This window comes from Pogona vitticeps, chromosome 3 (genome assembly GCF_051106095.1).
Source record: "Pogona vitticeps strain Pit_001003342236 chromosome 3, PviZW2.1, whole genome shotgun sequence".
NCBI lineage: Eukaryota > Metazoa > Chordata > Lepidosauria > Squamata > Agamidae > Pogona > Pogona vitticeps.
This window is the reverse complement of record NC_135785.1, coordinates 116161165-116178752: the sequence shown is the minus strand read 5'-3', so window position 1 is coordinate 116178752 and position 17588 is coordinate 116161165. Positions and strand designations below refer to the sequence as shown.

The 17588-nt window shown below is 39.8% G+C and overlaps 1 protein-coding gene across 5 annotated transcripts in view; it reads right to left on the bottom strand.

Moving 5' to 3' along the window:
• The window catches only part of GBF1 (golgi brefeldin A resistant guanine nucleotide exchange factor 1), a 128637-nt gene that overhangs the window by 46805 nt on the left and 64244 nt on the right, over positions 1-17588 (bottom strand). For 3 of the 5 annotated variants that reach the window (XM_020791157.3, XM_020791159.3, XM_020791158.3), the window contains exons 9-15: positions 9192-9318; positions 7526-7743; positions 6643-6811; positions 6258-6469; positions 5975-6073; positions 3231-3425; positions 2044-2227 (exon numbers count right to left, since the gene is read on the bottom strand). In XM_020791157.3, the coding sequence (XP_020646816.3) occupies positions 2044-2227; positions 3231-3425; positions 5975-6073; positions 6258-6469; positions 6643-6811; positions 7526-7743; positions 9192-9318 (1204 nt within the window). Of the gene's footprint in view, positions 1-2043; positions 2228-3230; positions 3426-5974; positions 6074-6257; positions 6470-6642; positions 6812-7525; positions 7744-9191; positions 9319-16460; positions 16560-17588 lie in introns of all 5 variants that reach the window. The other 2 variants (XM_078391146.1, XM_078391145.1) reach the window with 1 other exon arrangement.

Genomic DNA, 17588 nt, shown 5'->3' with positions numbered 1-17588 from the left:
TCTCCTCCTGTCATCCCACACTTTCGTGCCAATTTCTACCTCAGATAATCTGGGATTCCTTATCTCATTTATAGAATCAGCAGTTTCACTGGCCTCCTGTATATTTTTAGGCTTTTTGTCTCTCACTAAATATCTCAAATCACCAGGTAGAACAGAATAAAATGATCCAGCCCTATTACATTTTTCATTTGTTCTAGAGACGTGAAATTCTCCTACCTCATCCATTTCTCCAACATTCTACTAATTTTGTCCCTAATTGGGAATACGATTCATCAGGCTTTTTGGTCAGGGTGTGAAATTTTCGTCGCAGGTGTTCTGCATTGATTCAATACCTCGAATAAACCATTTTTCTATAAGCCTCAAAGTCTCTGGCTTGATCTAGGGGCATTTGTGAATAGAGGTCAGCTAAATCTCCACTTATTTGAGATCTTAGCACAATCATTCTTTCTTTCTCTCACACATTAAAGTCCCAGCAAGCTCGCTCAAAGGATTCTGGGCAGTCAACTTTTCTATATTGGGGAAATTTCTTTAGGTCTATTTTTGAGAAATTTCCCTCAGCATTACTGTTATTATTGTTGTATTGAGATGCCAGTTCTAATTATCTCATTTGTAATTGAAAGTCCATCTCTTTTTGTCTTATATTTGTCTATTTTCTTTTTCTTTTTCCATTGCCATTTCTCTCTCTCTTTTAATTGCAGTTCCTCAGCTCCTAGTTTGAATTCTTGTTCCAATTCCATTTTTCAAACTTCTGGGAAATTAAAACATTATCTCTCCCTGAGGCATCCTCATGAGTCTCCTCCTGTTCTACAGATATTTCCACAGGGAGTCCATTTCCCTCCACTTCATGAGGTAAATCCTGAGGATCAGTTACCTCAATTACTATCTTTTTACTTCTCTTAGGAGGCATATGTGTGTGTATTTATTTGGATAAGCTGGTTTATTTTGCAGAGAGATAATCGAGCCTCTGTTTAAAATACGTTTTCCTTTCTGAGTTACTCTGTAGCTCTCCCTCGGCAGCTAAGGATTGCTACACTGTTTCTTCTGGCACCCCGCCAGCCACACTGTTCTTTGGTTTGAGACACTCTATCGTCTTGCCTCCAGACACAAAACTCTTTCAGATTTTTTTTCCAAGCCTCTGCTTGTTCCTGTCACCTCAAACCTATTTCTGACCCTGGCTTCCGTTTTTGTCCACCAGCGCTCACTTCTCAGAGCCTTGGATCCAAAGCTAGCCCACTGACCTTCCAAATCTTGAGGCAAACCTAAAACAGAATTTTCCCCTCAGAGTCATTTCCTATCTTAGTCCCGCCCAAGAGCTGTGTTCAAGAGCCCCGCTACTAAGCTTTTCCACAAAAGCTCTAGCGAGTCACCCACTTCTTCACGACAGAACTCTCTCTGATTAATAGGCACCTTTGACTCAGAAAAAAATCCCTTTTACTTTGGCTTTACTGGATTCTATTCGTGTCCCACCGCTTGCCACCACTTGTGACATTCACCCAGTGTCCCCTGCTTTTTCCCCCCAAACCAAGGGTTCACCAATATTCTCTCTTTCCCTCACTGCCACCAGTGGATTTCTCCTATCCACACTGTAAAAGACTTTAATCAGACACTTGCTGCCACCCGAACTTGTTTATTCAAAGATATTAGGTTGAATCTGAATCGCAGATGTTCTTATAGAATCAAAATCTTTGAAACCTCGTATACAGTATTTTGTTACACACTCAATCACTATTTGCTTCATTTATTCACTTTAACCAGCTTATTGTTATTAATATCAGTTATTTCTATTTCTGATTATCTATCTCTCTTTGCTCTTCAACCTCTCTCCTTTACACTTCGCACTCCCCTTCTCTAACTCACTGACTAAATGATCCCGCCCCTCCACTCCTCCCATAGGCTCATGCAAATGAGCTCCAGCTATGAGTGACAGGAGTGACGTGGGCTTTCGTCACAAACATCAATGCTTAGAATAGGCATTTACAGAACAGAATGGCTGCCTTGTCTAGAATTCAGTCAAGATAAAGACATCAAACATAAGGTGCTCACTGTGGCTTGTTTCTCTGATACAGGCAACTTCTGAGTTTAGCTTTAGTGCTTCTTTCTCCTGCTGGTAGATGTTGCTAAGCACTTTGGCTTGACACTGTGCTTCAGTTCTGTCTATCACTGTCAGCAACGCTTCAAGGGACAGCAGGTGAGTAGTGTAGAGTTGTCCAGAAACAGGAAAGGCATTCTGGAGGAATCAAGCACATCTAAGCATTACATTTTATCTCCATTTAAGCTAAAAAACTATATACAGAACCTATCCAGTTTGAAATGCCACAAAACCATGCAAGCCTCCATAAACTATCCTGTTCCTCAAATAACCTTGGTTCCCTTTTCTTCATATCATACATTTCTGGACAGAATGTAAATATTTATCCCAACTTGATTTATTTATTAGTTAATTATGTGTATAACCTTGCCTTTCCTCCAATGAGCTCAAGTTGATGCACATTTCCCCCTGCCCCAATTTTATGCTCACACCATCCTTACAAGGTAAGTCAAGAAGTTGTCACTAGACAGGCTAGAACATAGATCTCCTAAATTTCAGTCTAATGTTCTAACCATTACACTGACACTTCAAAGCTGATTTATATTCTGCAGTTGATTGTGGTGCCCTGTGGGTATCTCTCCTTCACAACTCAAATGTTCTCAGCTGAGAATAATGCATTTACATTGTGAAGAAGAGATGTCCACAGCCAACTATATATGGTAGAAAGCAACAATCAATTGCAGCTCCCTGGAGGAAGTCACCTCTTATTCTTAATTACATACTTATATACACCCATTATATATTTCTTATATTTATCACAATTAGTTTTGCAAACACATATGTTAATGAAAAATAAGAATCCACTCCTGTGCTAAAGCTAAAATGACAGGATACCCATGATCACACCTCTCACTATTTTTAAAAGTTTTAACATCAGCTGCAGTTTAGGATGTAATTGGGATCACTGTACTGCATCCTTTCTCCTGTTATATTTCCCCAAATCCAAACCTATTTTGCAGCCAAAGGAGAAATACATACCAGTCAATCATACCTCACCAAGCATCCTGGTCCCCATCAGACCATTCCCTAATTAAATACATGGTTGCTACTTTACTGTTCAGGAGTAATGATATCTTATTTTCTGTTGAGTGGAAAGATGTACAGTTCTATAGGAAAGAAAACTACAAATATTTTTCAAGACCTTGGAGAGCAGCTTGGTGAGGTCTTCAAACAGGTTAGCACAGTAATAATCACAGTCATAGTTGATATAGAGCTCAGTGACAAAGCTAGGAATCCTCCAGAGCTGAACTATGGCCTCCAGGGCCATTTCCTTCATCTCATAGGGCATCTTAGGGTTTTCCACAGTGATTATCTCCATCAGCTTCTTTATATACATCTGGTGGAAAGAGAACCTAGTTCAATATATAGGATGCAAAAGAAGGCTTGTTTTTATGCCATATGAGAGAGTCTTTGTCTTGATCACTACCTTTTTAAAAATAAATGTGTATATGATTTTATATACATAAAATATATCTTAATATACATATAATTACATATATGTGAAACAACGCTAAAATATGGCTTCACATACAGGGGGGGTAAATAATCAATATTTTTTATAAAAAAATAAAATTGATTTAAATCATTATTTAAATCTTTAAAATAATTTTTTATTTAAATTATAATTGAAATCAAATTAATCCTGCTTCACAATTGGAACTATCTAGCATGTGCATCAGAGAAAAGTCTTATAACTGTACATTAACAGTTGCTATCTTCCACCCCCACAAGGCAGACAAAAAGCACCCAAGCTCCTATGGATAAGAAGAAAAATACTGTGAGTAATGTGTAAGAGCACAAAAATGCTAACACATGACTGCAGCAAGTAAATATTATCAGATATCAAAAGTGCAGATTATTTCAAGTGAATATATACTGACACAGAAAAAGACATTGACCCAAATTGTTTTGTTGAACTGGCACTAGCATTGGGGAAATGACATAATTGGCAGCAGCTGACTACTGCATATTTTAAAAAGGATTTTAGATATTCTGTAAAACTAGGGACACAAAAGAAATAAGGAATATATTGAGACATAGGGAAAGCAGTCTTCCCACCTTGTTTTCCTGCTGCTGCTTCTTTCTACTTGGTCAGCGCCACTACTGTTGCTCAGTTGACAACTTTCTAGTAAAAGTAGCCATGAAACTGTTTGCAGCCCCCACAGAGATAATAAGATGATAAACTAAACAACCAAAATTTCTTCCAATTACCTTAACTCAATCCAACAAACAATCAACAGCTTGAAAGGCTCGTAACCACCGAAACAAGCTGCACATCTTGGCTATTTGTCACTGTTCTGGCCTATGGCTACCGCTATGGAGTAGGTTACTGCTCTACCCCCTAGCCAGAGTCTCCTAGACCAGATGCCCATTTTTCAGACCTAATCTTGCCACCATTTATCCATGGAATTAACTAACCCCAAATTATCAGCCAAATTATCAGCTTGGCTCCGTTCCTTCTTGGAGGACCGGCCCCAGAGAGTACAGAGAGGGTTTCGACCCCGTGGAGCCTCAATTGCGGGGTTCCACAGGGGTTGATCATCTCTCCAATGCTGTTTAACATCTACATGAGGCCGCTGGGGGGGGGGGTCATCAGGGGGTGTGGAGCCTCGTGTCACCAGTATGCTGATGACACGTAGCTCTACATCTCCTTTTCATCTACCTCAGTGGATGCCGTTCTGTCCCTCCAGCGCTGCCTGGAGACTGTACTGGAATGGATGCAGTCGAATGGGTTGAGGCTGAACCCGGACAAGACGGAGGTCTTGAGGGCGGGTGGTTCTTTCGTCAGCGGTATAGGTAACTCCCTTTCTTTCGGGGGGACGACCCTTGCCGCAAAGAATGAGGTTCGCAGCTTGGGGGTACATCTGGACCCGGCGCTTACCATGGAAACCCAGGTGGCGTCCGTGGTCTGCTCCGCCTATTTTCATCTATGGTGGATTGCCCAGCTGCGTCCATATCTTGATCGGAGGGCCCTCACTACTCTAGTACATGCGCTCGTAATCTCGAGATTAGACCATTGTAACACACTCTACGTGGGGCTGCCTTTGAGGCTGATGCGGAAATTTCAGATGGTCCAGAATGCGGCAGCCAGGCTACTTAGTGGGGTGAGAAAACACCAACACATCTCCCCCACTCTGGCTGCTTTGCACTGGTTGCCCATCCGTTTCCGCGTCGACTTCAAAGTGCTAATGATCACTTATAAAGCCCTAAACGGTTTGGGACCTCAATATTTGGCAGATCGTCTTCTCCCACCCAAATCTACCCAAATCACCCATCATAGCCATCAGGGGTGGCTGAGGGGGTCTGACGCCGAGAGAGGCTCGGAAGGAAAAAACTAGAAACCAGGCCTTCTCAGCGGTGGCCCCTCGGCTGTGGAACACCTTCCCAACAGAAATTCGGCTGGCACCCTCGCTGGGTGTTTTTAAAAGGCAGTTTAAAACTTGGCTATTTAGGCAGGCCTTCCCTCCAGTCAGCTAAGTCTTTTTTAATTTCTTCTTTCCTTATCCTACCCCATCTTGGTAATCCTTTCTTAAATTAATTGTTTTGAATTAATATAGTAATTGTATTTTTTATGATTATATATATTTTATATTGATATATTTTATGTTGTAAGCCGCCCCGAGTAGACATGGTCTAGAAGGGCGGGGTATAAATTTAATAAATAAATAAATAAATAAATAAATAGATAGATAGATAGATAGATAACATCCTTCGTAGATACATCTATTTTAAGAAAGGAGCTCAAGAATCTCAAAGTTACTTTCAATTTCCCTCAGTTCCCCCCTAAGTCCTCAGATAGAATTCCGTATGCAAACATGAACCAAGCTACAAAGTATTTAACTTATCTCTGTCAAAGACTATATAGCTGTATTTTAAAAGACTCACCTCCAGTTGGAATTTCAGGTGCTCTCTCATACTCTCAAAAAGGAGGAAGCAAACCCTAAGGGAAGTTGAATACAAACTGAGACGCTCCACACTCAATAACTGAGGAGAAATTAAAGTTGAAAGAAAGTTAATGGAAATATTTTCTTTTTCCTCCCATTCAGAAAGCAAAACAAAAACAGAAGTTTGCTCCATGGTGCTTTAACTAAATGGCTACATTCCAAAACATACCACCTAATACAGTACCTATTCGTACTCATCAAAAATCTAATTAGTTCAAACTCACTTGAAAGAGATACCGACACAATTCTTCTTTCACAAGTCCCAGAAGAGATGGAAAGTTTGCAACAGAAGCCAACTCCAAGGCAACAGTAAGCAGCTGTAGCCCCATGTGAATCATCACTTCAGAATTGTGGCGGTCATGTGGATTAGTGAGGGAGATGAGGAAGCGGAGTAATTCCCGGATACAGGGCAACCCATATGGAACTAATGCTGTTCCTATGGAGGAAGAAAGGATAAACAGAAAGTTTATAACCACAGCACTTCTGGTGAACCTCTTTATAGCCCAAGAGATAATGTTCTTCCCACTGGCAAATCCTGGTTACTTACGGCTTTCTTTACAACAAGAAGAACTGACAGAGAGGACACTAGTACTATCCTGAAGTACTCACCTTCCTTTTGAGAGCTCTGAGTAAATCGTACTCCCCGAGGATTGACATAGTCCATGTCATGAACGGAAGCAGAGTCTGAGTGTTCAGCTATAGATGGGCACTCCTCAAGAACCTCTGGGATGGACTCCACTGAGGCAGATGGAGTCTTTTCTTCCTGGGGAGATTCACTCTTTAGCAATAAAGATAATAATATAGAAAGATAATATAAATTATCATTACAGCATCAGCATTTGACTGAAACAAGCAAAAGATTCATTGTCAGAACAGATACCTCAAAGAGCTCACTCTTATGAGGTAAGCGGCCTAAGTGAATTAAGTTTGACGGTCCCTACCAGCATTTTGTGTACTAGTGAATTTTCAGCTTATGGTACTAAGACTCTCTTAATTCAAAGCATTCACTACCACAACAAACAAAGGTACAGTATATAGAAAACAGAATCCTTTTACTTCCAGTCTTGGATTTGCTGCACTTACAGAAGAAGAATAAAGCAGCCTAATTACAGAGCTTTTGACAAATACATAGATCCATTATTGATATAGCTGAAAGATCACTGTCATCTATGCAGAAATGGAAAGAGGCAACACACTTAGGGGATTCCATGATTTGCAGAATTACAGATACCATTTAAGAAATAAAAGAACCCTAAGACACACACACACACACACACACACACAAACAGAGAGAGAGAGAGAGAGGCCTAATGATGACTGAGCATGCTCAGTGGTTAAAAAGTAGGGAGAGGTATGGACTGGAGTATCCTAAAAAAAGGCACATCTAGGTAGCTGGAACCCTGAGCAGGTTCTCTCCACACTGAAACTGATTGCTACACACCATGTTTATAACTGGCTTGTGGGTCTTTTGGATTCTGCAGTAAAGTAATACCTGAGACTCTGGCTGCTCTCGGGTTCTAGACTCAGTTAAAGTCACTGCTGCACTGATTTCCAAAGGACTGCCCAGTGGCAAATCTGTAAGATCTTCCTTTGAGCTAATCTGGGAGGAAATCTCAAAACCACTGTCAGTAGCAGGACTGACTATAGAGGATGCATTTTCTGAGCTTCCAGGTGAGACAGGAGAAGGTACATCAATGAAGCTAACTCCACCTGTTAATAAAAAACAGTAGCAATATGTTATCCACATACTAATTGCTGTGAGTTTATGTACCTTACATTGCATTCAATCAATGACTTCAGCTAATAAAATGTCACAGAATGGATTTCACCGGGCTGCCTTAAATCCCTGGTATCTTCCAGGTGCAGGTCAAGGTGCTGGTTTTGAGCTACAAAGTTCTTGGTGGCTTGGGTTCCAAATATCTCAAAGACAATCTCTTACACTGGTTCCATCATTACTACTGTTAACCAGCATTCTGACTATATTGATTTTGAGCCAAATAGCAGCAGCGTAAAACAGGTATTCTTTCAAGATACATGAGGTTTTTAAGGAGTGGACTTCCCTTCCGCTCACCGAGTGAGTTCCCATGGCCAAGCTAGGTCTCAAATCTAGGTTTCTAGAGTTGTACTCTACCCACTACACTACACTGGGTATACAGGATGTTGACTCCCATTCAACTATTACATTCATGTAAACCCTACTCACCTTTAGAGCCAAATACTTGAAAAAATGTTTGCTCACATACTAACCTGTCCTTTCCTTAAGCCTCTCCTCCAGTTGCCCTTGCTATCTGGGAAAAGGCTTGTATCGACCAAGGAGGGACAATCAGAGTATTTCCCACAGTGACTCAACATTTAACATTTACAGAATTTTCTCCCCAGAAAGGTCTACTTGGTGTCAACACTGTAATTTTTTCAGCATCAAGCGAAGATGGCTATTTTCTCCCAAAAGTTAAGAATGTATTTTTAATGTAATATTTCTTTGTTGTGTATTTTCTCTTGCTTTAATAAGTTATGCTACAGAACGCAGAAAGGTAGTGCCTCGCTTAACGGGTGCTCCATTTAGCGATGAAATCGCTTAGCGACAACTTTTTGGAGCGTTTTTGCGCTTCGTTTAGCGATGGTCCTTATGGGTGATTTTCGCTTAGCGATGGTTGGGACCATGCTTTGCATAGTGATTAAATTTTGGGTCCCCTGTTTTGCTTAATGATGGTTTAAACAGCCTCATGTTTGCTGTTTTTTAAATGTTTTCCTGTTATTTATAAAGTTAAAGTTTACTGTTTAAAATGTTTAAAATCATAAAGTGCACTTAATAAACCCCTTTGTTAACCAAATCTGACTTTGTTCTGACTCTTTTTTAATTTATTGTTGTATTTTTTTTCTCCCCATTGAGATGCATTGAATAGATTTCAATGGATTTCAATTGGGGAACCGCTTTTCGCTTAGCGATGTTTCCTATGGTGATTTTCGCTTAAGGATGGCAATTCGTTCCTATTGGAACGGATTATCCGGTTTTCAATGCATTTCAATGGGAAACCACGTTTCGCTTAGCGATGAAATCGCTTAGCAGCGATTTTTTCAGAATGAATTAACATCACTAAACGAGGCACCACTGTATGTATGTTTTCTAAAACAAGCAAACAATCAAGCAGTTGTCATACCTGTACCACTGACAGTAGAATGTTCTGTTTCTGAAGAGACTTTGGTTACATGGCAAGAGTTCCTTGGTGATCTTTTCTGCTTTTTCCATTTTGTAGGGTCGCTCATTCCCCCTGCTCTCATTTTCAACTGTGAACAAGAAACACACAAAATGTCTCCTATAGCTTGAAGACTGGCAACAGCAATCCATTAGGTCAAACTGAGAGCCCCATCATTATGCCATTTTACAAGTGTTCCATCCCATGACTTCATGATACAGCCCACCCCCTCAGTAAAAAAAATTAGGTGCCTTGCCTGTTGCTTTAATTTCTAACTGATAGAAATGGTTGTCTAACAGATGTTTTAGGCAAGAGGCCAAATTTCTCACATCTGTGTTTATATCATATACACATTCAGTTTCCAAACTGGTCCTATTCTCTCAGTCTTCTACTGTGCTCTAGTATTATCAAGAAACAAAATAAAAAGGAGTTCCTTCCAAACATTTTTCACCACATTCTTCAGGACAAAGTACATGGCCTGTGAACTGGAACACAGTTAAAATTAAAATACCGTAATGGAATTATACTGCTTGTAATAAAAAACAACAACATGTACACAACTTTCCCTTCCTCACACAGATATTAGGTCTGTTGCCTACAGACTGTGGACTATCAGTGAGTAACAACCACCCAAGAACAGAGAAAGATATACACTGTCTAGCAGAGAATGAAATTGCCTATAAATACATCAACTTGAACTGTGATACCCAGAACTGGATAGTTTTCCAGTTGAGAGCAGTGGCCCCAAAGCAGAACAAAACAATGCCATTACTTTAAACAAAATGAATACTAGTATTGATGCAACCTAAAAATAATTTACACTGATTTAGCTATCATAGTGCAATGCTGACTCATGTTTAGCTTGACTAAAATTTGTAAATCCTTTTCAAATTTATCCCTGTTAAATCAGGTCTAACTCACCCTGTATCTGTGCACATAGTTCTTGCTATCTACATACAGAAGTTTATGTTCCTCTTTGTTCAAAGTTATTTTGACAGTTACAGCCTAGTTATCTATCCTGCCAATATCATTTTGCATCCTAATTCTTTCTTCTAAGGCATAAGCCACATACCCAGTTTTGTGTGGCATCTGTAAAACTGTTCTATTCCTTTGTCCAAATAAACGTATAACGACGCTTCTTGGCAGCTATTAAGATATTAAACAATAATGGACTAAGAGCAGAATCTGAAACACCTCATTTGTTACTTCTCTCCAGACTGAAATTGAGTCACTATTAGAACTGTTAGATAGACAGATAAAACCTTTATTGGCATAAGTAAAAATTGGACATAGTCATGGTGGTTTGATAGGTAACTACCTATATAGGCATCAAGGGGGCAGAAAAGTGTTAGACATCCTTAAAGGGACAACGGTTCATCTCCTAACAATAGTATCAAGGAAGTCTGCAACACTTTTACATATAAGAACTGTTTGCGTATTAGCCCACTATCTTAAATCCACCTACATATAGCAGTGGGTAGGCTACATTTTGCCAGCCTGCCAACAAGAATATCATGGGGAATCTTGTGGTAAGGCTTGCTGGAATAAATGTATACTGTATTCACAGTATTCTCTGGTCAGGTAGACTATTAACTCTATCAAAAAAGGAGATAATGTTAGGTTGGCATTATTTCCTCCTTAGACACCCTCAACGGCTTTCTGTGGTGACAGTATTTTCCCCCTATCTAACACAGATTTCTTAATGACTTGTTAATTCTGCCCACCCCCCCAAGTATTAATATCAATTTGAGACATCAATCATTTCTTGGATTCATTTTCTCCCCTTTTCAGTGAGTAGGTGTTATCTATTTCCAAGTCTTACAACATGTCAGCTGTTTTCCAAGAGCTTTTAAAAATTACAGATGGAATCTCTCTGATTTCATTCACAAGTTGCTCTTTTGTTTTCTCCTCACATACTTTGGACTGTAACTCCTTCATTGCATATTTAATTTGTTTTTTGATCAGTGGAGCAGTTTCCTTGTGGCGCAAACTCTGAAGCAAAGCAACTGGACAATTCTACTTTTTCTCTGTCTCTCACTAACATTTTTCCATCTTCCTCATGCACAATATATACTATTTCCTTATAATTCCATTTGCTCTGAATACAGTCAAGATATAGCCTATTTTTACTTTTGACATCCCTCAAAAGCTCAAGCTGTACTTGAGCTTTAGCCCTCTTGACACTTTCCATACAAATGTACCCTACTCAATTCTACTTCACTTTTAAATCTGTGCTCATCATAAATCTTCTTATAGTCTTTAGATATCTCCTATTTTCCTTGTCATTGGCATAGTCTGAAAGAATGTCTTCCAAATTTAACTTTAAGAAACTCCCATACACCTCGAACTCTATTCCATAGCATTACGTATGTATGCACATTTGTAAACATACACATTTTTGTATGTACTTACACACATTGCATGTAAATACAGTATATGTATTTTTCCCACTGCAAGTGTGGAGCAGCTATCTGTATGCTAACAGTCCAAACCACTGTCCAAGGGGAAACCCTGGAATCGTGCACTGGTCCAATGACTCAAAATGTTCCTAATTATGTTGCTTGTCTGTGATATGCCACCTGTATGTTTAGCTTTCTTAGAAATTGCACTTTTCCTTATATGCTTTGTCTGGAAGGTCTTCAAAAACAGTACCACATGTATACATCAAAGTAGTTTAGTGTGGCTGTTACCAGAGCACAGATAATTCTTATCTAAAATGAACTCAGTTTCTTAGTACAGTGGTGCCCCACTTGACGATGATAATGTGTCCTAGCAAAATCGCTGTACAGCGAAATCGTCATCAAGTGGGGAAAAAACCATTGAAGTGCATTGAAAACCGGTCAATGCATTCCAATGGGGGAAATACCTGATCATGCAGAGAAGATCCTCCATAGGGCGGCCATTTTCCGCTCCCTGTCTTGTGAAATGAGGTCAGCAAAACATTGGGGAGCCATTTTGAGAGCCAGCCGCCAATCAGCTGTTTTAAAATTATTGTGAAGCGAAAAATAGATTCCCTAAGCAGGGAACCGATTGTCGTAAAGTGAAAAAAACCTATTTGAATCATTGTTTTGCGATTGCTATAGCGAGCGCAAAAACGTCGTCAAGCAATTTCGTTGTCTACCAGGGTAATCGTCAAGCGGGGCACCACTGTACTTATTCAACCCTTTCTTATCTCAGACATCAAGACCTTCACCACTTTGTCTGAATTTGATATAAAGGAGAAACAAGAAGCGGTAGCCATCAACATACAATGACACCTCACTCTCAATCAGTAGATGATCTCACTGGTTGGTTCAATGCAGGTGTTTAAAAAAATCTGAATGCAGGATGCTTCAGGAGCCAATAACACAAGTGGCACTGAACAGAACAATAGCTTCCAGCTGAAAACAGCTATTCCATAATAATAACTGATTTCACTGAAATAAACATATCCTGTCACCATCCCAGAGAGCTAAGTCATGAGGATAAGAAGTACAAACACTTGAAATTACGGATCAGATGGACAGGAAAGAGATGAGATCCCTACATAATGCAGCAACATTCCCTCCCTATATACAAGGCCTAAATTGCTGCTGCATCTAGGTAGATATATACACACAGGCTGGAACATTGTCAAGGGGTCGCTACAAGTGATATTGGTGTGCCATCTGTCCTCCCCTTGCACCTACTGGAAGGCCCAAAGACCAGAGCTCCTGAACTTCAAGAGAAGACAGACATGGGAGGACAATCAATAGGCAGAGATGAGGAGCAGAGAGGCAATCCAGCACATCAGGACAAGGGGGCAAAGTCTGGGTTGCAGGAAGGGCAGTCATGGAGAAAGGAGGAGGAAAGGGAAGAATGGAAGGACTACACAGATGACTCACTAGAATAAGGCAGCAAAGAATGGGGTGTGGCTAAGGAGGAATTAGACCTGTGTGTCAGATTTTATACATATGTGCAGGATCCCTGAACAGGGGTCTGGGCAGAAGTCCTGGTGGCCAAAGGGAGAGGATGTGAGGGAGGAGCCCCCATCTTCAGCCCTCCAGAACCATCAACACTAGACCCATAGAGGCCTTGATATCCAGTAGGGTCTCCTGCCCCCACCTCGATATAGTGAAGGCACTAGAGGCAGAAGCATCGAAAGGAGCACCACAGACAGCAACAAGAGGAGCCAGGGACTTACCCCGTTTCTGAGTAGCCAGCTCTGCAACCCCTCCCTGAAAGGCAGAGGGTGGCTCAGGGCTGTACTGAAAACCAAACAACATCCACAGACTGTGAGTCACATGACCCCCAGTGACGGAAACTCGGGATTTGGAAGCATGCAGACTCACTAAGGAGATAGTGAGGGAAACTCAGCCCCCAGTTAGGCCTTGGGAGAAGAGTGTGGCTGGCGCCCATAAGTACTTTGTAACCGGTACCCTGGGTGGGGGTGCTCACAAACATCAAAACTTAAGCATGGAAAAGCACACACTGGTTTTCTACCTACACAGAGTTCCTGCTCATCTAGAACTGAGCACCATTTGGCACAGTCCTGACATCTTCTCAGTGTCCATGCAGAAACACCCTAAGAGTTCCACCTCAATTCCAACTCCCCCAGCCTCTAGTTTAACAAAGCAGAGGGACAGATTATGGTGAGTTGTATGTATTTACAGATTGTCACTTAAAGAACCACAGTTACAGGTAAACAAAGCTGTTCTTCTTTGTGGTCTCTATGACTCACATACAGGTGATTAGTCAGTTCACTTACTGGTGGGTATGTCAAGCCACAACTGAAGAAATAATCAATCTGGAAAACACTGCATCTGCTCTGTCTCATGCATAAAGTACATAACAGTTCACAAAGTTTAGGGATCATGATCATGTTGCTGCCATAGCTCTACAGATGTCTAGCAAATGCTACACTTTACAAGAACATAGCTCTTGAAGATTTGTGGAATGACTATGAACAAAAGCAGGAGCTGTTGTGCAAGTAAAATTGTTCTAACAATCAACTTAGCAAAACTTCTTTGAGTTGATAAAGCAACACCTGTCTTAGGAACCTAATAAATAAAAAGTCTAGGAGACATTCTAAACGACAGGATTGTATGTTCATAAAACGCCAATGCTAGGTAGGCATCTAGAATATGTTTACAAAAATCTCCAATTGTGAGGATGGACTGTGGAAAAGCCTGGCAAAACTCTCAGTTGAGGTAAAATCCCTAAACACTTCAAGTAAAAGAAAGAAAAATCTGGTATCAAGACAACTTCTTAATGATACTTTTGTGCTATTTTCATGCACATACTTTTAATGTGAGAGAGTCCTGATGACTTGATTTAACAGACACTTATTTGCCTTTTTGGTGGTTTGTATTATCAGTAAGGCTCCCCTCGAACAACATATTTCAAATGCGTTGAGTTTTTCCATCTTTCTTCACACTCCATCTTTTATATAGTATGGATGATTTTTATCTTGGTTTCACATAAAAATCTTTGCTAATCCCCAGCTCTCTCTTTTTTATTATTTCAAAAGATGAGAGAACATCTTCTAGGAAACATGAAGGCAACATGTTTGTAGAACAAGGGTTTGGAAACTGGAAGACAGCTTCTAGTCTGCATTTTGCAGAACAAGCATGGCAACATTAGTTTACCTGAGTGATTAAAAGGTATGTATGTTTCTCCATTTTATGTATTGCACCCATTCACATCTTTGCTTCACAATTTCATTAAGTCCAAAACAGTCCTTCAAAGTATTTTGGCACAGAGGGCCTGCAGCCACATACCAGCTGTTCTTCCTTCTGTTCTCCCCCAGCAATCATAGTACAGATAATGTGGTCATCTTCTAGGATCCTCTAACACTGGATAATTCTAAATGAGCAAAGTTGCTGTTGGAATTTGTGTGTAGTTCATGTTTATTGTAAACTTGTTTTAAAAACTCAGGAAATTAAATTCTTAAGAAAACTTCTTTGTGGGCCGTCAGAGTTCTAAATGCCACATAACATCATGACTAGACTTAATACAACAGACTCACAGTGCCAGTGCAACATGCACATACCGGTGGAATTTGTGTGTGTGTGTGTGTGTGTGTGTGTGTGTGTGTGTGTGTGTGTGTGTGTGTGTGCGCGCGCGTGCGTGCGTGCGTGCGTGCATTCCTGGGGTTAAGAATTTGTTTACAAGCCTGGAGATTAATTCTGTGTTTGAATGTATTCTGTGTTTTGTGTGATTGTATCAATGGAGGCTCGTTCAATTTCACTGCACACATGTTGTGCATTGACAATAAAGGATTATTATTATTATTATTATTATTATTATTATTATTATTATTATTATTATTATTATTATTATTATTATTATTATTATTATTATTAGTATTAGTATTAGTATTAGTATTAGTATTAGTAGTAGTAGTAGTAGTAGTAGTAGTAGTAGTAGTAGTAGTAGTAGTAGTAGTAGTAGTAGTGTCTATTTGTGAATGGTAATGAACACAAGAGGGTATCCTGTAGACCACCATTATTAACAGGGGCCATATGGCCCCTGGCACATTTGAAGGGGGGCACAGACTGGAAACAAGTCTTCACACACCTTACAAGGTTTGTCATGCAACTTTATGGTCTTGGCCAAAAAAAGGTTAAGAACAGGTGTTGTAGACCATCTTGACTTCTGACATAAGCATCATCAACATTCAGGCTGCTCTTTGCTATGTAAAGTTTGACATCTCTTTTCCTCCTGGCAACACGGGCAAAATATTATGCAGCAATATTGGACTATTTCTTTGCATTTTGAATCATGGATACAGAAGTACAATATCCCACTTACATAAACCAGAGGTTTTTTGAAGAATTAAGTTAAAATTGACAACATTCACCACTGTAGTCAACTTCCCAGCTCACAAATAGCTGTAACTGTCCATTTTTATTTGTTTCAAACTAATTTATTCATAAATCTATCAACAATATTAACAATAACATTCGAAGTATGAGAATGTTAAGAAATTATACTGTATCACTAGACAGTGAGCAACACTCCCTTGCATTCTTTTAAAATTCTCATAATGTTTTGGGAACAGCATGGGACACTTGCAATGCTGCATAAGGTGGCTGTCTTACTCACTGTGTAAAGCCCTCCTTTCAACACTATGCCAGACAAATGCCAAATTTACTACATGCATTCTTCCCCAAAGCCATGCTGCAAAAGAAGCAGGAGTGAAAGCTTTTGCTGCACAACACATAGCAACCACTGACATAGGCTTGCAGAAAGGAAGGACAGAGAAAGAGAGACCTTCAGTTTCTTAAAGAGCAGTACTCTCTCTAACTGGTTCAGAGCTTTGGACTGTTCCCCACTATACAGATCCAGGCTGTTGAGGAGATATGAAGAAATCTGTGAAAGATAGTCACATGTATGGTTTGAAAAAAGAAAAAGAAAACTAAATCCAAGAACAGCATCAATGTAACAATGCATGGAATGAAGTGAAAGTACACAATGTGAAGGCAAGCAGGACAGTAAAACTGGGTATCAGCTGCAAGCAAACAACTGATTACTGAAAAGCTATCATACATTGCTTGTTAAGAACTATTCAACCGTTGAAGTCTAATGTTTGCTATGTGAAGCACTTCTCTACTAAAGACAGGATTTCTGTGCAAGAGAGAACTTTCTGAAGCTATCTCAAGTTTCTCCCTGCTGATACCAACATCGAACTCCATAACACAAGGTGTGCAGATTCAAATCCTGAGTCCAAAACATTTCCCAAGATGTCAGTCTAGTTCAACTTTCCTCGGCCTATGTCATTCCTATGCTAAATTAGACTGATGAGAGTTGCAGTCCAAAATACCACACTCGGGAAAGGTAATCAAGGGACAACATATGTTTTTATTCCAAGACACTTGGCTCTTACATCACAGACAAAAGTGAAGAAATAAACTGCAAAAGCATAATTGGATTTCTAATGACGTAACTGCCTTTTTGCTCTCCTGCAGATAAAATGTGCTACTAAATAAACACTATTAAATGAAATAGTCCTCATGTTTAGCTTGATGGAGAAGAAATGGACAAATATTTCTCAATGCAGGCTAAAATGCAGATTCCTGTAACTGTTCTGTCTCTTATTTTTCCTTCCATTCTACCTGCATACTCCAAAGGGGGAAAAATTGTCAGATAGGCCACAAGAATCTAAAATGGATGCTTAGTGGACACCAGTTTTATTCTATGGGCCAGAGACAATGAATATATACTGAATGAATATATTAAAATGGTGTTGTATAAACAGAAAAATAATTGTGGAGAACTTACAAAAAACACTGACTCCAGTTTCAGTCATATTTTAATTAATCACTTAGCCTTTTTCAGAAACAGTCCAGTGCTACAGCATTTATAACATGACAAAGGTAATATGATGTGACATTTATGAGC